The sequence below is a fragment of the Manacus vitellinus genome, unplaced genomic scaffold (assembly GCF_001715985.3).
Source record: "Manacus vitellinus isolate BGI_N305 unplaced genomic scaffold, ASM171598v3 scaffold_40_pilon, whole genome shotgun sequence".
Lineage (NCBI taxonomy): Eukaryota > Metazoa > Chordata > Aves > Passeriformes > Pipridae > Manacus > Manacus vitellinus.
Genome location: NW_021940541.1, coordinates 2,151,762 through 2,176,767, shown reverse-complemented (window position 1 = coordinate 2,176,767; position 25,006 = coordinate 2,151,762). Strand labels below are relative to the sequence as shown.

The window sequence follows — 25,006 nt, the reverse complement described above, 5'->3', positions numbered from 1 at the left end:
GGCATCAGGCAGCTCATGAAGACCCCAAAACAGAACACAGAGCCTGAAGAGGCTTTGTCAGGCATCAGGCAGCTCATGAAGACCCCAAAACAGAACACAGAGCCTGAAGAGGCTTTGTCAGGCATCAGGCAGCTCATGAAGACCCCAAAACAGAAATTGGAGCCTGCAGAGGCTTTGTCAGGTATCAGGCGGCTCATGAGGACCCCGAAGCAGGAATTGGAGCCTGCAGAGGCTTTGTCAGGCATTAAGGAACTGCTGAGGACCCCACGGCGGAAGCCAGAACCAGTGGAGGACCTGTCTGGCATTAGGCAGCTCATGAGGACCCCACAGCAAGAGCCAGAACCAGTTACAGATGAAGTTGCCCTTAAAAGGTTGCTGAAGACTCCAGTACAGAAGAGGGGAGCAGTAAAAGGCATGGCAGGGGTTACTTCAGTCCAGAAAACCCCAAAACAGAAATACCCACCAGTTGAAGACATGGTTGGGATCAGCCGCATTTTCAAGACACCAAAGGAAAAGGTTCAACCCATAGAAAACATGTTTGGTATCAGCAGATTGGTGAAGTCTCCCAGACAGAAGAATCAACCAGTTGAGGATTTTGTGGGGCTGCAAAGGCTCATGGCAGAGCCCAGGCAGAAACCTTCTGATGGTGAAGTGGACTATGCTGGAATGACAGAAATGTTTGATACACCAGAGGAAATGGAGGTAAAATTCTTTCCTTACCTTTTGGAAGGGATGTGTTTAGACTTTGAAGCCTGTGGCTGAAATGAATTCTTAGGCCTCCTAGTATGACTTTGTGTATCTTGGAGCATTTTATAGACAGCTACCTTTGCCTGTGTTAATACGTATTTTCTTTGAGGGGGCCCTGTGTAAGAAGCTCCTGAGGTTGCTCTGAGTGACCGTTCTGACCTTACAATTCACAGCTTCATCACTTGTGTCGTTTGTGAATTTTATTGGTGCTGATTTTTGTGTTCTGTAGATAAAATGTTGAGTATCACTGGACTTAGTGCTTAGAACTACAATAAAACACTCAATTTTTCTTCAATACCCCAATTTCCTTTGAGCACTCATTTAGACACTTGTCAACCAATAGAGTTAATGTCACTTTTTAACTCTGCAGTGTTTGTTGTCTTTCACTTTAAAAATTGCTACACCACTTTAGATGGCAAGAATTGTTTGCTACATTTGTGTGCTTTTGTCAGATATATAGATGGAGTTATAAAATTAGTTGATTTCATTTTTAGGGAAAAGGATTTGCCAAGAATTTTTACAAGTATTGCTATACATTTTGTATTGGTTGGCTCTATAATTTCCTGTCCTGTCAGACAGGCATTTATCGATTATTGTTTATTCCCTTAGGTCAGATCAGTAATGGATTCTCAGCAAGATTCTGCACCTCCTTGTTCTAATTCCAGTCATAAACGTGGTGAGTACACTTTGTTTAGAAGAATAATGAACGTGAAAAGTAATACATGTTACCATGAAGTTCAAATCTTGTTTAAAGCTCTCAGTGAGCTCTGCTAATTCCTGAGCTAAGATCCTTTTTCCCTTGGAGACAGGTGAACATATTAGTGTGAAAAACCTGATGTTAAGGTTTCCACTTCAGATTATCTTTGCAAAGACTTTCAAGAGCGTAGTTGAAAGTAATGAATGATGCCTACCAAATAAACCAGAGAACTTTGATCAGAAGCCTGGTCTTTTCATGTAGGAATTGGTTAAAATATTTCTTTATTTTTAAATTAAGATACTGTGTGATTTGTTTGAGAAAGGTGACTGTTAATAAAATGGAAACTCACAGATACTTTGATCAGGCATAGTAATGTCTAACTTTTCTTTATACTCTTTGCCCTGTTCTAGAAAATAAAGGAAATACTTCCCAGGGTGAAGGTTCTCCACAAAAGGAATCAACTAGTGCAGACCAGTCTTCCCAGAGACCAAGAAGGGGCAGGCCAAGGAAGACTGTCCATCCTGCTACAGCAAAGGAGAGTGAAAAGGATGTGAATTTAAAAGAATTGCAAAGTCTGGATGGCTCCAGCACCCAAGAGGAGATGGGAGCAATCACACCTGAAAACAAAGGAAGAGGAAGGAGAACAAGGCATTGCCTACAAGAAGTTGTTCCGAAGCACCCTGATCAGGAACCACATGGAACTACTCAAAGACCAGGAAGAGGTAAAAGGAGAGAACTGAAGGAGTTGAAACATCCAAGTGAGACTCTTGAGTCTTGTGTTGAAGGTTCTTCAGTGCTACCAGAAGAGCCTGCAAATATGAAACAACCTTTGCAGGAGTGTGGCGTCGATGACATGTTAGAAACTGGAGATGATCCAGGCAAAAAGACAGGATCTGGTAGCATTCAGAAGGAAAATTGTCAGCTGCAAACAGGTGTAAATAAATCTGATAGCAAATCTAATAACAGTGGTATAGAAGACAGTGAAGAAGTGCTTCTGTCACCCAGGAAAAGGACCAGAGGAGTAGAAAACACAGAACCACCAATTCCACCTAAAAGAGGACGAAGGGCTAGAAATGACCAAGTTAAACAAGATCCTTCAGCAGAACTTCATGGAACAACAAGGAGGCTTCGTAAAGACCCACCAGCAAAGGTCCTACAAAGAGATGAACAGACTTTTGACAAGGATCCTGAGGCTGTCACAGAAGAAGAACCTGAAAAGGGAACAAAACTTGAAGTACAGGTAACAGAGAAAAGAGTTAAGTCTTTAAGAAGTACTAGAAACAGAAAGCACTCAGCTGAAGGAAAAGCAGACGCTTGTGGGGTCATAGTTGATGAAAACACACAGAACATTCAGAAAACTGAGGAAACATCAAGTCAAACTGAAGCACAACCATACATCAAGAATGAGGTGGAAGTATCTCAGAGATCTGAAACAGAAAATGCTCAGGAAATTACAACAGAGGCATCTCAAAGATTAAAGGCAGAGTCACCATGTGGGGAGACGAAGAAACTGCCAGTCACTGCTGTGAACTTGGAAGCAAACAGAAGGGCAGCACAGGAAACAAACAGGACGAGGAGCAGGAGAGGCAAAAAAGACTCTTTGGAGCAAAAGGCTGAGGAATTTACTGAAGATGGGAGCAGCCTAAAACTAATTCCTTCTAAGTTTAGGTCAGACACAGAAGCGGATGAATCTCTTAAAGATTCTTTGGGCTCTGTTTGTGTCAAGAACACATCCCAAGTCACAAAGGACCAGAACAGCCCAGCTGCCATGTCAGAACCTGCTGCAAACAGTGACAGTCTTGCTCCTGGCCATCAAAAACGGGCAAGAAACCAACAGGGAATACTTAAAGCAAAGCAAACTGAAATCCTACAGGAGAATCCAGCACAAAGAAACAGAACAGTGTTTAGAAGAGGTAAAAAAGTTAATTTTGAACTTGGAGAAGGCAGTTCCAAAGAGGTTGAAATAAAAAGCAGTTTACCAGGGGATGCTGAAGGAATGACTGACAACAGTCAACATGAGAATTTGGAAAATCCTTCACGAGTGAGGAGGGGCAGAAGAAAGCAAGTTGATTCCATTCCACAAACAGCCAGTCCTACCTTTATGGAAAAACAAACATTAACTGCAGATCACAGTGAAGATGAGGCTTTTGTGAAGGAGCGAGATGCAGCTCTGGAAGGTACTCCCTGTTCAGTAGAAGCCAATCCACCGAGACGAGGGAGAAGGCGAGAGGTTGGTGCAGCATCACAGACATCGAGATCTCCTTCTGTCAGAACGAGACGTGGGTTGCTGGAAGGAGATGATAAAAAAATGACTGTGAGGGAAGATGAAAATCCAGCTTTGGGAAATAAAACTTCTCAGGTAAAAGCAAATGCATCAGCAAGGGACAGAAGGAAGAAGATTGATCTTGCAGCAGACGCAAAAAGTTCAGCTCCTCTCCAGAGAAAATGTGGCTTGTCAGAGACTGATGCTAAAGATGGGGGAGCTAATGAAGAACAAAGTGTGCCTTTGGAAACGGTGTCCTGTGCAGAAGAGAAACCATTAGGAAGGGGCAGAAGGAAAGAAACTGCACTGGCATCACACACAACAAATTCCATTCCTCTTAGAGGGAAACGTTTGCCAGTGGATAATGGTAGGGAAGACACGCCCAAAACAGAGCAAAACATTCCCTTAAAAACTGATGATTCATCTGTAAAAGAAAATCAACTGAGAAAAAGCAGGAGGAAAGAAATTGCCCTCAAAGAAGCCACAAGCCCTAATCAGGGGGAACAGGTCCCATCAAAACAAAGTGGTAGGAAGAATAACTATAGGGAAGCAAAAAAAGTGAGTTTGGAGAATTCTTCCCAAGAAAACAGGGATCTTTCAAAAGAGAACTCGAGGCAAACAAGCGCTTCAGTGGCTGGTAGTTCCACCTCACTTCAAGGTCTGCCAGAAGATAGTAAGGCTGGAGCTTCTGAGGAACAACAGAGCAAACTTTTGGAAGGAGCTTCACCTGCAAAAGAAAATCTGTCAAGAGTGAGCAGAAAGAAAACAACTTCTTCCGCATCTGAAGAAACTTCTTCAACTTCTCTCAGGGAAAAACCCAACCTGCCCAAAGGCAGAGGGCAAAAGAGGATTCTTAAAGAAGCTGAAGCTACACCTCTAGGAAATAATTCATGCCAGGGAAGAACAAGGCAAGTGAGGAATAACAGGAGGGCGGTACAATTCACATCAGAGGCAGCTACTTCTACTTCTCTCCATGAAAACAGTGAGTCGCCTGAAAATGGAAATGCTCTGGAAACTGAGAATTTGTGTGTGACATCCACTGGTTGTGAGGGCAGGAATCAGTCTGGAAAAGGAAAGGAGGGGAACCCTGTGCCACAGGCAACGTCCACTTCTCGCAGAAGGAAGTGTCAGCTGCCAGCAGATGATTCAACACCCAAAAAACTAAAATCAGGTGAGTGAGAATTTGCTTTCTCTTTTCTAAGGGTGGCAAAGTTATGTGCAGATAAAGCAATAATATGTGCAAAGCTCTGTGGACTGAAATAATTTGATCATTGAATCAGAACCATTCAGGCTGGAAAAGATCTCAAAGATCCCAGCTCCCTCAGCCACTCCTGGTGCTCCAGACTCTTCCCCAGCTCTTTTCCCTTCTCTGGACATGCTCCAGCCCCTCAGTGTCTTCTTGTGAGTGGCCCAAACGTTGACAAAGCATGTGTGCCTCACCAGCTCAACACAATCACTTCCCTGCTCCTTTTGGCCACCTAAAGTATACCCTGGAACTTTCAGCTTAATGTGATATAGCTTAAAAACTACCATGATGCAAATATTATCAAACAAACATTGAAATGGAAGTGACAGCGACTCTTTGGAGCTCCATATTGAGGAATTTCCTGCCATAAAACTTAGATTTTCATGTTTATAGGACTTTCCTTGGGTGTTGGTGATGTTTTAGTTTTACATTTCAGTGGAAGGAATTTTACCTCAAATGGCAGCTAATTGGTTTTGGTGCTCTCATTAATGTTAACCTACTTTCAGAAATAGCTGTAAATCCTCAGGGATGCAACTTAAAGGATATTGGATGTGCAGAAGAATGGGGTTTGTATCTGGTTTGTTGGATTCAGAGATGTAATCTTTGGAATGTTGTCAGTAGGGACATTTCCCTTAAAAACAGTGGAAGTGAAGATCAAATTTTGTGTGAAATGTTTGGTTGGTGATACAACTTTACAGTTAATTTTTTCTGTGTATAAATAGGGAATGCTGAAAACGGATCACTGGGAAGAGGAAAAAGGAACAAAACTAAGGAAGAACTTGGGAAAGAGAATGTGAGGGCAGCTCAGACCTCTGGAGTCATGGACAGGAAGACAAGATCCAGCACAAGAACAAGGAAATAGTTTTAAGAGTCCCAGAACAAGTTTTTAAATCAATTCAGTCATTCAAATTCCAGGTGGTTTTTTTTCCAATGTGAATTGATTTGCACTCAGATTTTAAGCTCAGATTTTGATAATTCAGTCATTCCTTTATAAAACGTGTTTCTTACTGTGTTTTTTTAACAGCTTTTTCTACGTGTGGTGGTTCCTGAACCAGGGGTGCTTGTGCAAAGCTGCAAACATAAAAATACATCTTATTAGACCAGTATTTATCCAATTTTTCTATTAATTAGTACAGCAATCAGGAAGCCATATTACTGCCAGGTGAAGCTATTTTCTGCTTGAATTTTCATATGCTTATTTTTATTTTTCATTAGAGCTCTGTAAATATTCTTTAAAAAAACTATAGCTGTATTAGAACTATTATACTGAAATTTTGATAATTTTTTTCTTTAAAAATTAAGTTCTTTTTACTGAAAAGTGGAGATTTGCAAGTCATTAAACTTGTAAACAATTTGGGACTTGTGTGTTTGGTGTTCCTATGAATAGTTAAGAATGTATAATTACTACTGTCTTCTCTCAGGTTTATTTCAAAAATTCCTTCTCTCTGGTGTGGTTTGGAGATGGTTTTTAGGATCTTTTATGGGTAATTTGTCTTTGAGGCTGGTGGCTTCTTGTTAATTTGTTAAATGTAGAAAGAGAGAAAATTCAGCCTGGACATGGAACTTCTGGGGAGTTTTTAGACCTGAATTAAAAGCCTGGAAGTTTCTGTGGTCTGTGAGGAGTTAGGGATGTTCCTACAGTTGGAATCATAGAATTGTTAAGATTGGAAAAGATCTCTAAGATCAAGTCTAACTGTTCCCCAGCACCACCACCATGTCCTCAAGTGCCACATTCACATGTTTTTTTTGAGCATTTCCAGGGATGCCCCCTCTGCCCTGGGCAGCTGTGCCAGGGCTGGACAGCTCTTTCCATGAAGAAATATTTGCAATATCCAACCTAAACCTCCCCTGTCCCAGCTTGAGGCCGTTTCCTCTCCTGTCCTTTGTTTCCTGGGAGCAGAGCCTGACACCCCCCCCCCCCAGCTCCCCCTCCTGTCAGGGAGTTGCAGAGACTGAGAAGGTCCCCCCTGAGCCTCCTTTTCTCCAGGCTGAGCCCCCCCAGCTCCCTCAGCCAATCCTGGTGCTCCAGACCCTTCCTCAGTTCTGTTCCTTTCCCTGGCCATGCTCCAGCCCCTCAATGTCTCTCTGGTCTGAGGGGCCCAGAACTGCCCCCAGCACTGGAGGTGCCCCAGCAGTGCCAGCACAGGGACAGTCCCTGCCCTGGGCCTGTGACACACCATGGCTGGCACTGGGGGGGGGAGAATATTAATAAAAACTGACCCAAGCAATACAGAGCACCTGAGAAGTGGAAAGTGGAGTATCTTTTGTGGTTTGTTTTTTGTTTGTTTGTTTTTTCTTGGTGGGTTTTTATTGTTGTTGGTTTTTGTTTGGTTGGTTTGTTTTTTTCTTCAAAAAAACTGTTTCCCAACCATGGCAACCCTAAAACTTTAGCCCTCAAATCTTGTAGGAAAGCAAAGGTCTACCATCTCCCATAAAATGAGAATGATCTCTGTGTAAGCACCTGCCCAAATGCCATGGCTGGGAAATCAAGGACACACTGAGGAATATTTTCTGATACTAATAAGTGGTGTGGTCCAGGAAAACCAGCAGGAGAACAAGGTAAGTGGCTGATGGATTTGATCCAAGCTTGGATTTGGTTGTGAGAGCACTGTAGACATGCAGACTTTGGCTTTGCTCTCGATTCAGAATGTTTCCAGAGTAGATTTCCTTTAGAGCTCTTTTGTAGAACTGATATTTAACATGAAATTTAACATGAATTCATGTTGATATTCAACATGAATTCATTTATAAAGATGTATTGTGTGGGCAACTGTATTTTCTACTCAAAATATGTGACATTGTAAATCTTTCTCAGAAGTTTTGCTGATGAACTTCCCTGGAAGAAGCTTTTAATTGAAGGGTCACCCAAAGAAACAAGACTTCTCTTTTCTCTAGGAAATTTCTTCCCTAGAAAAACTTCAAATCTCATGAATTCTCTAGTGTTACATCTTCACAGTTGGTTGTGTGGCAACACAAATCTAAAAAAAAGGAAACACAGCAGGATTCAATGCCAACTTTTCTGCATTGTAAATTTTTTAAATTTTTGATCTGGGCCCTTTTTTTAAGGAAAGAAAGAAGAGAACGGGACATAAAGTCAGGAAGCAGAGGTTGTCATGCTCATAAAATTATCCATGACTGTACCTGCATTTACAAGTTGCCAGGGAGATATATATTTATATATTTTTATATCTACAAACATATTTAAAAGGTAATTTGTCAAGTGCTTTTGAAGGAGTGGTAAAGAAGAAATAAGTACTATAAACCTTGTTTAAATAGGGAGAGCTGACTGTTGATGCTATCATAGTCTCACGGAGTCATTTATGTTGGAAAAGTCCTCTAAGATCATTGAGTCCAGCCATTCCCCCAGCACTGCCAAGTCCACCCCTAACCCGTGTCCCCAAGTGCCACATGGCTTTTAAATCCCTCCAGGGTATCTATTATTTAAGCAGGAGCATTTGTATGAACTTCCTTTCGATGTGTTTGTCTCCCCTGGGCTGTCAGTTGTCACTGATCTACGTCAGTTCACTGTGGGAACCTGCGTACTCTACCTACACTTTAAATTTCATCTCCACACTTATTAAAAATAAATCACGTAAATAAGATTGAAAAAGCAGCTTGATTGTCGTGGAGGGTTTAAAAACCTTCAAAAAATTCCTGACAACAAAACTGGATTTTGATATTTCAAACCTGCCTTGTAAACAATGCCACGGTTCTGTCTGTTCCTGCCGCTCTCCTTCAAATCCAACATCCTGTCAGAGCACTACAAGTTCTCGGCTTGAAAGAGTTTCTTGACAGCAAGATCAGCTGCTTAATTACCTGGAGTGTGGAAAGAAAACTTGTATTGGTCTGGATTTTCCACCTTTTAGTTTTCTCTTTCTGTGGCTTCCCTCTCCTGACGTGACATTGGGGTGTTAGGAGAGAACGGGGTGAGTGTCGTTGTTAACCTTGAAGCCGAGTGGTAAACACTGCCAGGTTTGATAATTTCCCAAAGGCTGAGATCGGATGGAGGCAATTCTCAAAGATTAAAAGATAGCAGGTAATTGAGGATCTTTGAGGATGTTGTCTCCACAGATTCCCACTTCAGCTTCCTTCCCTGTTTCTTTAGAATATAATTTACGGCTGGTACTCAGAGGAGGTCACAAAAAAAAACCTGGAGACAGGTGGGAACTCACACCCCGTTTAAAAATTGCATGTGAGGTTACATGCCAACTAAAAGTCATAATTAGGGAATTTTCTCAGGCTTGCAACCAGAGGCACGTGCGCTCCAAAGGCTGGAATTTGCGGAGGCAATAAACTTGAGGAACATCTCCTGAAGTAACTTTTCCTTCCCTGGTACTAAAAAAGGGAATGGAAACCCAGCTAGAATTTAAGTGTCAGGTGTGTTGGGTCATCTGTGGACTTTTAGTGGTATTGAAGGCAGATATTAATATGTTTTTGTGGTTCATGTGAGTGGGAGGTACATGAGTACCTGTCAGTCTGGGACAACCATTGTCATCATGACTTGTCCTCACCAAGTAAAATAAAATAGCAGTGGACATTAACCCTAAAAATTGGGAAAACATCCATATTGGAAAACTCAAGAAAACAATACTGATCTGATTTTCAATATTATAAATTAGATTTTTTATTTTAATGAGTTTAAACAAATATTAATGTGGTACATTTTTTTCCAGAAGGACTTTTTAAATTCCAGTGTGTGGCTAAAATACACCCTTGTAGTCCCAAACTGCTGTTTGGTAGCCCCAACTTCTACAGAAGAGGTGGCAGAAGTGGTGATGAGTAAAGCATTCTATTGTATTTCACTGTAAATATCAGTTTTAACAACAGCCCTACAGTCAGAATTGGGAATTAAAGGTGGGGATACCATAGAAACAGGGAAGTAAAAAATGTTTTGTAACATTTAACTTAACTTATGACTTAATCTAAGAATTCATGATTTGCTATACTATAACAGTAACTTACTTATAAATCTAAAGTACTTAAGAATTTAAGAAAGACTGAGCTTTCCTTAACCACCCAAGAGCATTTACTGTGTAAATCTCTGAAGCAGAGTGCACTGTCACAAATCCTTGCTTTTCTTTGAGGGACGAGATATCCCACCAGCAAACCAAGACTATGTTGGGTGAACTTTGTAATTAATATTTTGCATGTGTTCATAAAACTCTGAACGACCTATTTTTAAATACTGGGAAATGAGAAAACCCTCTAGGAGGGTCAGCCAGATCAGAAATCAGACATGAGAGCGAGCGTGTTTTCAGCCAAAGCCTGCACCTAAGTTTACAGTAAAACTGAGGCTTTTATCAGCCTAATGTAGGAGCAGGACCAGGTGAAAACCCCTCTTTTGAAGCTGAAGTCTCTCAGTTTATGACAGTATATCTCACTATATCTATGTAAAGTAGGAATGGAGTGTCTTTTAGAGTGTGGCCACTACTTTGTAGCCCTTGTCTTAAATCGTGTGTGATTAACACCAGCAAAGTCAAGCCCACCAATTAGCACCAGCTAATTTTTCTCCTTTTCCAGTGTGTGTTCCTTTGTTCCACTGTACACTGTTCATTAGTTGGTGTCCCTGATGCCAATTAGGGAGCGAGGCGGCAGAACGACTAATTTGATCACCCAGGGACTCGGCTCCCAAGGTCCCCGTGTAGTCAGAGGAGACACAGCAGTTCCTCCAGGGCACTCCAGCCTGGCTTTGTGCTCTCATTCCCCCTCTAGAGAAGCCAACTCCTTTCCATTAACTAAAGGGAAAGACTTGCATCCCGAGGCAAAGGATGGCCCTTCCCAGCCACGCTCCCGTTTTAATAAAGGGAGTCCCAGGCAGAGTTTGGCTTTGGGTTTCAGGGCAGAGGCGGCTTCTCTTCCCCAGTGCTCATCACCTGATGAAACATGGACACCACCATCCCACTGCACCTTTTCCTTGTTTTTGTCCGTAGCTGTCCTGTGCTGATCCACAGGATCAGTGTTCTCCATAGGCATAGCACTTCCCTCTTGGCAAATACTGTGTTTTCTCAGGACAGCACAGACCTCACCAACACAAAATCACAGAGGAACGGGAGAGGGATGAACCTTTTTCCACGAGCCAAAATTGTTAAGTAATGTCGGATGTAGCACCTATTTCATGGAATTATAGAATCATTTAGGCCGGAAAAGACCTTTAAGGTTGAGTCCAGCCACAAGACTCACCCCGCAGACCTTTTCATTCTGTAATTGTAAAAGTCAACTTCGAGGTTTCACTTAAATTGACCACAAAAAGGAAAAAAAAAACCAAACCCTTTGCGTTGCACATTGTTGTTCTCCTTTACTGCCAACTTTTAAAAGTCCAAACCCTGTGTTAGGATCTCAGAGCTGAGCTGGGCTGGTGTGACAAGACGGAACATACTGAGGTGCATCCTCCTGGAGGGTTTGGGAGAGCCCACACAGCCCACCCTCTCTCCTTAGTGCCTGACCAGTGACAGAGCTGGAAGGAGAGCCAGCAGTGAGTGGATTTAAAACCTTTTCGTAGTTAAAACTGCCTTGTCATTTGAGTAATGAGCTCTCTGTGCTTTCTGATGGAAAAGATTACCAGGGAGTTTTATTTTTGCTGGGGTTGCCGACTGATCTGCTGAACCACTTGCAGCCCAGGTGTGTTGCCAAGTGAACCCAAATTATTAACCTTAATACAATTTTTAAACAATTATTAAGCTAATCGGATGCAAATTAAACAAAATGAACCTATAAATATATGTGTTTTTCAAATTAGTAATTGGATTTTTTGATGATCTTTGGCTTGACATTGATAAGCTGCTTCTCATAACAGTCTAATTAGGCAATATGTAAACTTTGGCATTCGGTTCTGTCCTAGTGGCTTTTTCAAATGATGTTTGTAAAATTTGCAATTTCATATTACAGATTAAAAATTAAAAACTGCAGGAGGCTAACATTAAAATGAGAATTCATTTCATGGAAAGCCCTGTAGACAAAATTCACCCTAATAGAATTGTGCATAAGGGGCTGCAAATCATGATCTATAGTTACACAGGGGAAGGCTTGTCAAAACCAGTATTGTTGGCCTGTAGTTCTATTCACAGTATTAAACCCATCAGTGAAGTCACTTTGGGGAAAATGTGAACATTATCAAAGAACAGTAAATTAGCAAGAAATTAAAGCATATACCCTTGCATTTCCAAAACAAAAGATCCCTTCATTAAAAACCTTTCATCAGTGGTTTAATATTCATAGCAGTAATTTGCATAACTAAATCAGTTTTCACTGATGAGAGACGACCAAAGTTTTTTTTTTTTCACTAATTTCTTTTTTGAATGAGCTCTCTAGTTTTTTGATTAAAATTTCACACCAGTAGTTGAGCAAAATTGAATACATGACTTCACCCTATTTGTGAGCATCATCTTTTTAAACACTGGGTTAAAATGTTGCTACTGGGTGAAAAAGCAATGGCCGGGGTTGCTTTGTTCACCTTCCCAGTGTCTCTCCCTCCTGGCCTCTCATCTCAGTGTCCCTGTAAAATTTCAAACCCAAAAGTCTGAGGTCAATTGGGGTTTTATTATCTTTTCCTTACTCTCATACCTGTACACGCACACAGAACAAGGAGATGATATAGGAATAAAGAAAAGTCATCTGAGCACACATGTTAGGAACTTTCCAATCTCTCTCTGAAAGTAACACCCTTTCTCTAGGTCCTCTTTTAATGTTTTCCAAAGACCAATTCCCTTGTGAGAAGCAGGAAGAGAAGAGGAAACACTTTTGCCTTAGGGAATGAAGACAGAAAAGTCTTTTTCAGTTTATATCAGTCTTTTCTCAGTAACTGTTTCAAGGGGTCGATGGTTGGGCTTGATGATTTTAAAAGTCTTTTCCAACCTTAACGATTCTATGCAAAATACATGTATATTGTGCTGGTTTGCTAACCTTTATTAGAAATTATTTTGAGAAATAATGAGAATTAATTCTGTCTGAGTCACTAAAAGATGCAGTGGGCAACTAAATTTGTTTGAATCATGTTGTGACCTCAGTCACACCACAACTGCACTGACAACGGGACCCTGCAGGTGCAGTTGTGGTGTTTTCCATCACGTCAACTGATTTCAAATAAAATAGTTTCAGGCAAATAAATATCCATGTTCAGACAGGACAGATTAATTAGGAGTTAATAAGGCCAAATTGGACAGGGCTTGGAGCAAGCTGGGATAGTGGAAGGTGTCCCTGCCCATGGCAGGAGGTGGAATGAGATGGGCTTTAAGGTCCCTTACAACCCAAACCATTTTGGGATTCTATGATTTTTGACTGAATTCTATGATTTCTGACTTTTCTTATGAAAAGAAAAATAAAAATAGTCATAACCTTACAGGGTCTTATTTCACTGGGACAGGCACAATTGAAACCCATCAGCAACAAACATCCTGGACTTTATGAGCTGGGACTCTTCTACATTTAATGTAATGAAAAGTATTTCTGTTTAGATAGAAGGTTTACCTGCTGGTGTAAAATCAAATTGAGAACTTGCCTTAGGAGTTGGGACTGTATGGACACAAGGCCTTTATTTTTTCAGGATGGCCTTTGACTTTTTGGATGTCAACAAATAATATTGAAGAAGATATTGACAGGCTCTTCAAACTTCTTGTCCCATTTTTAAAGAAAGGCCTTTAAAGAGAAGGACCTTGTCTTTATAACAACACAGGTAGGTATTTCTTGGAATTTCTGTGTTTTTCTGTTATTTCTTTGGATGATTCATTCCATAACAAGAACTATTTTATCATTTACTTTCACTCCAGAGTGATATAAACAGTGTCCAACTGTGAAGGAATGAAAGAAATCCAGATGATTAACAACAGTTGCTTGTTGTTTCCATTAATCAAATCTACTTCTATGAATAAGCAAAGTGTCCCCTTTGTTGTTTCAAAAGGCAGGACAGGAATGATCATCAAGGTGCTCCACTTACCAGTAATTGTGCATTGTCATTAAAAGTTCCTTAAAAAATGTGCAAGTGAATCCTTCTAAAATAAAGATATTGTAATGTGTCTGCAAAGATATATCACAGGACTCAAGCTGGTAAGTTAATGGAGAAGTGTCTCCCATGGGAGGGACCCCACACTGGGGCAGGGGAAGGACTCCTCTCCCTGAGGAGGAAGCACTGGCAGAAGAAAGGAGTGATCCCCATTCTCTCTGTCTCTCCCTGTCCAGTTGAGGAGGGGAGTGATGGAGCAGCTTTGGTGGATACCTGGCATCCAGCCAGGGTGAAACCACCACACCTGGTCTCTTGTCACCCCTCATTTAGAATAAGTAACATCAATTCATGGAATATGTTGTCCCACAAGACAGTCTGTGAGAGCAAGGTTTCATTATTCTTCTGGAGAGGGGGATTGAGCCTTGCTCTTGGTGCTCCAGATATTTCAGTTGATGATATTAAGGTTGCGTTTTTTAATATTTTTCATTAAAATTTAGCAAGGAAATTTCTGTGGGAGCAAATCCATTAAATTGGCACCTCATGGGCTGAACTCCTCCCATCATGCCCTGATGCCAAGGAATGTGTTTGTACATAAACCTGATCCCCTCCCAGTCCAAGAACAAGAGTAATTTCTTCACAGAGTCCTGGAATGGTTTGGGTTGGAAGGGTCTTTAAAGCCCATCCAGTTCCACCCCCTGCAGGGACACCTTCCACTAGCCCAGGTTGCTCCAAGCCCTGTCTGACCTGGCCTTGGACACTTCCAGGGATGGGGCAGCCACAGCTTCTCTGGGCAACCTGTGCCAGGGCCTCCCCACCCTCACAGGGAAGAATTTCTCCCTAATACTTCATCTAAATCTCTTCTCTTTCTTCAGCCTTGCCCATTCTAACATAAATTCTTTACATGAGTAAAGTAGAGCAAACTTAACTAAATACTCCTCCAAAATTCAAATTGTTAATAAAGTCTCCATTTTAAAAAAACAAATTAATTTCTGTCACCACGTTCTGTGTTAATCATCAAAAGGACAAGGCAGAAGAACAAAGACAAGGACAGAGAGATTTGTTATTTTACTTAATTATGTAACTACCATAAACTAGATAATACAGTGCTGATTGTAGTTTAAGGATCTATATAATAGTGGTAAGTTTTGAGACAGAAATTTTGTTGTTAATCTGTTATTGGTTTATCACTAATAATTTCTCATATTACTTATATTAATAATAAATCTAATATTGCTTATATCACTAATAAGTCTAGTATTACTAAACTAGAGATTTTGCTAAAAAGTAGATTTAAATGTATGGCCTCTCTCAGCTGTATCTTCTCATAGGGATTAATCATAAAAGTGTAAAATGCCCATTTTAAAATGTGAGCTGAGACATTTGGGAGGAGGTAAGTTTTCATTGTGTAAGTGACTGTGTAAAATAAACCTTGTTCTAAGTATCATTCTCTTCTATTTTGTACCTCACTGTTATGAGCTTGGCTTGCCACAATGCTCCACACAAAACTTTTTTGTGGTTGGAATTTTTTCTAATACAATTTCATCTGGATTTCTAAGGAAATCCTAGTGGTAGCCCCTGACCCAAATGTACATCAAGTGCTGTTCCCCCATGGCCCTGGCCTATTTATTGCTTTCCTAAGTACTCCAGTTCAAATAGGAGCTCAGAACAAAATTGAAAATGAGCTTGGGGTCTCTTTCTACTCCCAATTTGTTCACTTCCAAAACCACTACCCAATTTAGCAGCGTCTGCTCAGGAGAGGGCAAAGGCTGGAATTACAGGGATGCAGGAGGGCAGGACTGGAGTGTGCTGGCAAAACAGCATGGAAGAGCTTTCCTAGCACTCTGTAATTTCTCAGCTGTGACAATTAGCATGTGAGGGCAAAAAAGAAGATTGTTTTTTGCTGTCCCTACTCAAAACATGCCTGTTTAAATGTGTGATACACTCTGGCAGCAAGACAACAAAGTTATTACAGATAAATTGCTGTTTATCATGGTGCTGCTGGACTGTAGAGGTGGAAAACACCTGAACAGGAGGTGGGATTGCATTTTATCAGGAAAAACATTCCTGATTTCATTTGTCTCTTATGCTGGAGGAAATACTTGTCATGTACATAATTAATAGGTGCTTTACTGCACAGAGAAAAGGGTTGTGGTCGAAGCAGAAGGTGCTTGACACCTTCACTGCCCACTGAGGTCTGTGAGAGTTGAGTGTCTAACACCTTGCAAAGTTTCTTTGTAGATTGACTAGTTATTCAGAATTGAAACATTTTATTATTTTATTTTATTTTATTTATTTTATTTTATTTTATTTTATTTTATTTTATTTTGTACAGAGTCACGGCTTGCTTTGAACTATTTGCCTGGATGCCTTTCAGAATGGAACAAAAGTCATGTTAATATAGGTAAGTGAATATTTTTTGGGAAGAAGGCTGAAAATGTAAAGGAGAAGTGAAAAAACCAAAAATCTTATTTTCTTATCTTATGCTAGTGGAAAATCTTGAAAAGAAAATGTGACATTAAAGTGCTGCTTAGATTAATCTCTTTAGTAGCCTTTGTTTACCAGTCTCACCTTTCTCCTGCTTCAAGTTCTTTCCTGGCCTCAGCAGTTGCTGTAGATGATCTGCAGGTGATTTTGTAAATACCTGTGAGCAGTTTAATTGCTTTTGGGTATACAGGAGGCACATGAAAACTTTGCTGCTGTAAACCAGCAGTAAAATCAACTAATTAAAAATAACAAAGTAAGAGAAGCAGTAAAATCAAAGACTTAAAAATAAAAACTTGCTTTTTGGTTTGCTTGAGGTGTCACTGGAGTGGCAAAAGAAAACATATACAGGTATTACTCCACAACCATTTTTTTAGGTTCTATTCCCATTCTCCTGACATTTTCCCCTTAACTTTATATCAATTCAATGTCAGGAGACTCCCAGCACTGAGCAAAGCAGATGCTCTGTCTAGACAGAAAGAGAATCAAACTTTTTTGCTTTTAATTTTTTATAATTTATAATTTTAATTATGAATTATTATTATATTAATTTTTATAATTTATAATTTTAATAATAACAATTAATTAGTTAATTAAAAATAATCTTGCCTTTGAAATATTGAGGTGATCTTATTTCACTTGTGCTTTTAAGGTACACTTATTAAGAGTGTATGTACTTGAATTTAAGATTTATATAGATATATATGGATTTATACAGATAGCACAGGAAACAGGCTTCCTCCTACAATTAGTTGCATCTACAGCTGCCTCAACTACAAGTGTTTACTCTTCTAAGGTGAAAAAAAATCTCTTCTATGCACAGATATAAATATTTTTTTAAAGAATGTAGTAGGAGGGAAGACTTCAAGAATTCAGCATGAAATATGTGGATACAATTTTGCTGAATAAAGGATGGATTTGGCTTCAGAAAAGATGACACAGTTAAATGTGAGTGGGGTATTTGTTATAGGGCTTTTAAGCTTCTTACAAAGTTGTAGGATATTATTTTTCTCAAAGACTCTCACCTTTCTCTTTTGGACAAGAAGGCTTTAGTTGTTACAGGCACTGGCACATTAATACACAAACAGGTTAAAAACACTCAAGCACTTACATCTCCTTTCTGTTCTTCCCAAGTCCTTGTCTCACTGGGATCAGCCTGTGAACAACATGGAGGGCTTTTTCCCCGCCCTGTCATTTCTTTCTGGTAAAATATAACGTCCTTGAAAGAAAATAATAAATGTTTTCTGCCAGCTGTGACTGTCAGAACACATATATCAACTGGAAATTCAGAACTGCTGTTTAGGTTTGTTCATGGTTTTTGTCTTACAACAGACAGTTCACTAAGTACTCCCAGGGACCAGAATTCCCCAGGCATGATCCCTCTGTAGGTCCTTAGGATCACAGGCTGTAGGGGCTGTCACTGGCACACCACAGCAATGAGGAGGAAAGGAAGCAACAAAGTTGTCACTTTGATGCCAGAATGTGATTTGTCTGTGGATTTGATATATTCAGTTCCACAGCAAATCCCCAGTTCTGTCCTTTTCGGATTTCCAAAATTGGAAATTTCCCCCCATTGGAAATCTCTCCCTTAGAATGGTTTCCCCATCCCTCTGTCCTGGAAGTGCTGCATAAGCAGAACCTTTTGTTCATCACTTCCCAATACAAATGCCAGCAGATCTTCTCCAGGGAGAAAGCAAGTCCAGGCTTGCTGCCAAGTGCTTTTACCTTGTCTTAGGCCCTGGCATTGTTTTATGTCTTCTTCCCAGTTCTTATAATCTCCAGGACCACTGGGAGGCTCACACAGGTCTTGGGCCACATCACTTTGATAACCCAGCTCGGGACAGGCAGTACTGACCCAAAAAGTGACAAATTTCTTGGACAATCAACTTGTCATCCTTCCATTCTTTTCCAAACTCCCTTGGCAGCACTATAGGCAGATGTTACCCCCTGAATCCCGCTCCAGAGGCTTAGCTTGAACCTTTGCCAGGCCACTGAGGAGAGAGAAGGAAGAGTCAGACAGGACATGGGATATTCCTGTGGTGGGGCTCCCTCCCTTAGATTTCCTTAAGTGGTGAAGGAACTAATCATGTGGCTCAGTCATTTCAAAAGGATTTGTTCTCCACAACAGCATTGGGTTTGTGTGGCCAGGTTTTGGTAGCAAGGGCACTACGGGGTGGCTTCTGTGAGAAGCTGCCTTCTAGAAGCTTCCTCCATTTCCCAAAGAGCCAATGCCAGATGCTCCAGGATGGACTGAGCTGGCCAAGACTGAGCCCAGCAGGGATGGTGGCAGCACCTCTGAGGTAACAGGTTTAAGAAGGGGGCAAAAAACCCCTGCACAACTGCAGCTGGACAGAGGACTGAGAAGGAAGAGGAACAACTGTGCAGACCCCCAGGGCAGTGCAGAAGGAGGGGCAGGAGGTGCTCCACGTGCCAGAGCTGAAATTCCCCTGCATCCCGAGGTGAGGCAGCTGTGTCCCTGCAGCCCACGGAGGTCCATGATGGATCAGAGACCCACCTGCAGGACCCCACACCAGAGCAGGGAGTGCTGTCTGTAATAGATTGATAAATTCTTCTGAGCCATCCCACATTCTTTCAATCTCCCTGTCTGAGAGTTTCCGGGATTGCCCACAAAGTAAATCAAATCCTGTGAGCAGAATTTATAAAGTCTATTGTATATGTATTTATTCTATTCTTTATTATTAACTATTCCATTATTTATTAATTCAAAATTAGTAGCAAACTTTGTTTGATGGAGGTTGGTGTCACAAGTGAGTGTTTTATGACACTGAAAGAATCACCAGAAAAGGCATTGGCAAAAACAGATTTATTATAAAGTGAAAGTGCAACAAAGTTCATGGGCAAGGTCACTCTGCTGCTTACTAGGTGGTTATAGCACACAGAGAAAAATCAGACTAAAATCTAAAATCAATCAATCTGAAACTAAAATCTATGTAAAATTATCTATGTGGAGGTTGAGGATGGAAAAAGGGCTAAGGATGGGAAAATATAAGGGAAAAAAGGAATAAGGGAGAACCTCCCCTTGAGTCACAAGGTTCAGAGTGGACCCCCCTTGCCAGACTTAGCCCTGGGCTTGACCAAAGGTTTAAGCCTAAAAGTTTAAAAGCACTTAAACTTAACAGCACTTAATCAGTATCCTAATTTAAACAATTTAACAAAAGATTTTATGGAATTTACTATAGGCACAACATGAGCTCACAGGCATAAAGGAGTCTGTACAGGTACCTGTGAAAATTCCCCTTGGATCTGGTGAAGGGCTCACATTGCTGCCTTTGCATTTCCTCAGCTGGTGAAGGATTGAGCCTCCAGGAGTGGGGATGTCAGCCCAGGCTCCATCGAGGGTGGTCTTCCAAGGACAGAAACCTTGAGAACTTGCTGGCTCTGAGAGGTCCCACTCAGAGGGAGGTGCTGTCACAGCCCACTGTTGTCCAGGAGAGCTCAAAGGGTCTCACTCAGGAGCCCTGTTTACAGGGCCACAGCAGAGTTGGCTTTAGTTGTAGCAATTTTCCAACCTGGACACAATTTGGGGCAGGACCCTTCTCTGAAAGTTCAACAGCAAAAAATATTGTTCCTCTGTTGTTGTTATTCAGGCAAGAAAAAACAGTTTCCAATGCTGTTGATTAAAAACCAGGAGCTGTTACCCAGCCTAAATTCCTGGGAGCAGGCAGTGTTTCTGCTAAGCTTAGTCCACGTGCTGTTTGTTTGTCAAGGCCAAGGCATTTCTGAGATCACAGCGTGACCTGGGAGGGGTGGGGATGCACCACCACGGCCAAATGTGTCAATAATTTGGAAAACATTGCTTAGGGCTGCAGCCAGCTGTGTGACAGAGGTTCAGACTCTTCTGAACGAGCCTCTCTAGGCTTGCAAAGGCACTGCCATTTGCCTTTTAGGCTTGGGCGAACTGCAGATTTAAAAGGTGCCAGTGTCTGTGTGTGTGATTCACAGCAGGATGGGAGGAGACAGGTGGAAACGGTGCCAGTCTGTGGGAAAGCAACCACCAAAAATAGTAATCTGGTGTTTTTTCCCAAGCTCTTACAGTATTCACATTAAACCAAGTGGTACTGAGCCCGTTTCTAGGCAGAATTTTGAATCATGGTCTGCTGGGAACGCTGGCTTGCACACCTATGAAATTGGAATTTGTGCAGACTTGAAAATAAGCTTGCTTTTAATACTGTCCTTGTTCTCTTTTTCATGAAGTCTAAAGAGAAAGGTCTTGCCTGCCTGTAAAAATTGCAGTGTTATAAATAATTTGTTCTGTCTCTTTCGAGACTGTAAAAATGGAAATGTTTGCTTTCAACCGAGTTTGTTTTTTGTTGACTCAATTTGAGAGCTGTCCAGATAAAAATATGACCTAATATATTTTGACATATTTGCTTAGAATGTGTGTGACATCAGCTGGCTGTTACTATCTTAGAAAATGTCAGAGTGATGTCATGCAGTCACTTGGTTTTAAATGAATTCAAGATGAAATATGACTCCTCTGTAGGTTGTTGTGGTTTATGTGAAGCTGCACATCAGTTTGTATCAGCTTAGAAGTATTTCAAGTTCTGTTGCAACAGCAGAAATATCTGATATCAAATAGACGGGAGAGATAAAGTACAGATCAAAACAGGGTCTTCTTCAAAATGTTTATCATTGCATGCTTTGTAATTTTAATTTATATTTGCTGTCCAAGTTTTTCTACGGTCTTGACATTCACAAATCCAGCCATTGAATATTTCCATGACTGATTCATGGCAGAGTGTAAATCACCCAATTAGTGCCTCTGCGTTTTTGCTGCACTTAAGCTGAGAGTAGGGGAACGTGCAGAGGTGACCTCAGTGCCTTAAAGCCTGACATAAATATAAAATCATGACAATGATCTCACTTCTTCACGGATAGGCCAAATTCATATTGACAGTGTGCTTAGCATTTCTTCATCTGTCCAACTCTTCATTTCCAGGGAATGAAGTTGTTCCTTAGTTGAAATAACAGTAATTTTGGCTGGTTGAGCCTGCTCCCAGTGATACCCAGATACAAACAAAACCAACACAAAATTCATGCCAAAACCATCATATTTGTATGTGATCTCCTGTTTATGGAGTCACAGGTTGCAAAAGTCACAAATCAGCTTCAAAGATTTCAAAATTATTATAAAGTATCTGTTATGAAAAGAGTTGGCCATTCCCACATGGATTCCTGCCAACCAGGGCACACGCTCACCCCATAACCTGGCCCTCATGCTCAGATATTGATTAGCAAAACAAACTCATTACAAAACTGAAGAATTTAATTTTGATCAGTTATGTCCTCCCCCAAGGAAAATTCATGGGGTTTTTTTGGTTGTTTGGTTTGTTTGGTTGGTTTTTTTCCTGATAGATAATATTTTAGTTCTCACATTTATCTTACTAGTGACCGTCTGGTATTTTTTAGCACCTTTCCTGGTGCTGGAGATTGATTTCTGTAACAATTCCTGTGCAAATTTGCTCTAATTATTTGGATTTTTTTTCTTTTCTATTTTTATAGTAGATTAGATACTATTTTTTGATGTTGGCTTTGGGTGTTTGCTTTTTTCCTCCGCAACAAAAAGAGAACATGCCTAAATGTAAATAACTGGGATTCTTAGTTGGATTTTTTTTAAAGAAGCTTCACAAAGCGTGTCATGCCATGGGTACTGTGGTTTTACTTGTGGTACTAAGAAGGCAAAAAAATGTGTTTTAGGAAGAATTGTGGCTTTCTGTGGATGATGAGCAAGGACAGGACAGCCAGGCTGTGTGGGGCCAGATCCCACCAGAGACATTCTGCCTTGGAGTGATGGTGTGCCTGTGTTTCCAGGCCCTGCTGTGTGTGCTGACATTGAGGAGAAGGTGCAGCTTCTCCAGAGACCCCCTTGGAGCAACTCTCCAGACTCTCCTCAAGCTGGAAAGAGCAGAGCAGCACAAAGACTGTGGCAGGGTAGAGTCCCCTCACTTCTTGTTGGCTTTTGCAAACAGTGCAAAGCCTGAGGTTGGCCCCCAGGTGTGGCTTTTGTTGCTTTGGGCTTATCTGTGCTTGTACCAGGCTGTTCTTTGCTGGATAGATCATGAAGATGCTCAGAGGGACGGGCTGAGACACAGGCCCCTGACATAGGAAGGACATGGAGCTGTTGGAGCAAATCCAGAGGAGGCCACGGAGATGATCCAAATGCTGGAGCCCCTCTGCTCTGGATCCAGGCTGGGAGAGCTGGGGGAGTTCACCTGGAGAAGAGAAAGCTCCAGGGAGACCTGAGAGCCCCTTCCAGTGCCTAAAGGGGCTTCAGGGGAGCTGGAGGGGAACTTTGGACAAGGGCCTGGAGTGACAGGACAAGGGGGAATGGCTTCCCAATGCCAGAGGGCAGGGTTAGATGGGATATTTGAAAGAAATTCTTGGCTAGGAGGGTGGTGAGGCCCTGGTACAGGGTGCCCAGAGAAGCTGTGACTGCCCCATCTCTGGAAGTGTCCAAGGCCACGTTGGACAGGGCTTGGAGCAACCTGGGCTAGTGGAAGGTGTCCCTGCCCATGGAATGAGATGATCCTTAATGTCCTGTCCGACCCAAACCGTTCCATGATTTTATGATTCCAGGAAGCCCAGCTGGCTCTTGTAACTTCTCCCCAAGGCTACAGTCAACTCCTCAGCAGTGGAATAACCTCCCATGCACTTGTGCATTGTACTAGTGGAGAAGATCCCAAGAACCTCTTGGGACCTTATTTTTGTGGCAACTTCCTCCTGCATCCTGCTAAATGTTTCTAGTCTGCAGTTTTGTTTTATCATTCCCACATCAATATTGAAGTTTAATGTCAATATTAGTGTGAAGTGCCTCTAAAGGTTTGGAAAATAAGAATCAGAAAGATCAAATATTTTATTTATGCACAGTAAATTTTTAAAGTCTCTCTTGTGTTTTGATCCAAAATGCATATTATTGGACAATTTAGTTCCCAAAGTCTTTCTGTGATGTAAGATTTATCAGGTGTCTGCCATGGGCTGATAGAAATATGGGAAAAGTCAATGTTGCCCTCACCTGCACCCCAGGCAGTGCTGTTTAAAGGTCTCCGCTGTTCTGGGGTTCCTCTGGTAAGAGAAACAATAATTGCAAACTCTGCAGAGAGTGTGGAGCAATGAATAGTGTATAAATGGGATCTGTATTCCCTGATCTTCTAAAACTCCCCCCCGGCATGACCTCGGGGCTACTTCCTGCTGCTGCTGCTGCCCCAGGAGCTGCTCTCAGTGCTCCAGGGGTTCAGGTTTTTCAGGGAAATTCACTGGTTTCTGCTCTTAGGAATAGGGAAAAACCTGCAACAATAATTTATTTTATTTATTAATTTAATAATAATAATAATACAATAATAACAGCACAGTCATAATAATATAAAACCAACCAGAACAACTACCACAATAATGCAATAATAATAGTATAACAACAACCACCACAAGAATTATGATGATGATGATAATAATAATAACAATAACAATAACGATAATAATAATAACAATAATAGTAATAGCAATAATAATATCAGATAGACAAAAAAATAATGCTTCCTAATTTTTTATTTCAAAGGCAACATTTTCGCTCCTATACCTTTGAAATACAATGTTCTAGGTAAGAATAATAATGTAAATATGAAAAAAACCCACCTCTCTTTAGAGAAAAATATGTTCATCCTTAGTGATCTTTTGCAAGTTATTGGCAGATAAACATGTGTGCCCTTAATTACTAATTAGTGTCAAATATCACTCCCTTCACCTCCAGGTGAAGGCTGGAGGAGGTTTGGATTCTTTGGTTGTCATCTTTTATATAAATAATCCCTGTAAAATATCATAATAGTTACTGTTAAATCCTGGGAAGTGGCAGATTATGCCAATTTTATAAATTTCTGAGTACTTAGAAATGTTTTCTATCCATTTCTTCTTGAAACTGTACTTTATGACAGCACTTTGTTATGAGGGGAGAATGACAGAGACTTGCAGCAAGTCTCTGTTTTCATCCCTTCTCCCATGTTTTATTTCATACATTCAGAAACTGAGCCAAATTCCAGGCCAACTTCAGCCTGTTCCAGCAATGCCTCCATTGTGTGTCTGGCAGTGACCAATTCCATAACAGTGCTGGTTCTCCCAGAAAATCTGCTTTGTGGAAAGTAGCTTAAATTATTACTGTGGTTTAATATGCACATGTATATAAACATGGAATCCTAGAGTCATGGAATGGTTTGAGCTGGAATACATCTTAAAGGTCATTTTGTTCCACCCCCTGCCATGGGCAGGGACACCTTCCACTAGACCAGGTTGCTCCAAGCCCCGTCCAACTTGGCCTTGGACACTTCCAGGGATGGGGAAAGCCACAGCTTCTCTGGGCAACCTGTGCCAGGGCCTCACCACCCTCACACCCAACAATTCCTTCCCAGTATCCCATCTGACCCTGCCCTCTGGCATTGGGAAGCCATTCCCCCTTGTCCTGTCTCTCCAGGCCCTTTTCCCAAGTCCCTCTCCAGCTCTCTTGGAGCCCCTTTAGGCACTGGAAGGGGCTCTCAGGTCTCCTTGGAGCCTTCTCTTCTCCAGGTGAACCCCCCCAGCTCTCCCAGCCTGGCTCCAGAGCAGAGGGGCTCCAACCCTTGGATCATCTCC

General features: G+C 41.3%; 1 protein-coding gene across 1 annotated transcript in view; it reads left to right on the top strand.

Annotated features, from left to right (window-relative positions):
• The window catches only part of MKI67 (marker of proliferation Ki-67), a 19,073-nt gene extending 12,648 nt beyond the window's left edge, over positions 1 to 6,425 (top strand). Inside the window, exons 14-17 of the mRNA XM_029961987.1 lie at positions 9 to 702; positions 1,357 to 1,423; positions 1,855 to 4,878; positions 5,676 to 6,425. Coding sequence (XP_029817847.1) covers positions 9 to 702; positions 1,357 to 1,423; positions 1,855 to 4,878; positions 5,676 to 5,815 — 3,925 coding nt within the window. The 3' untranslated portion in view covers positions 5,816 to 6,425. The remainder of the gene's footprint in view (positions 1 to 8; positions 703 to 1,356; positions 1,424 to 1,854; positions 4,879 to 5,675) is intronic.
• Positions 6,426 to 25,006: the final 18,581 nt, after the last annotated feature.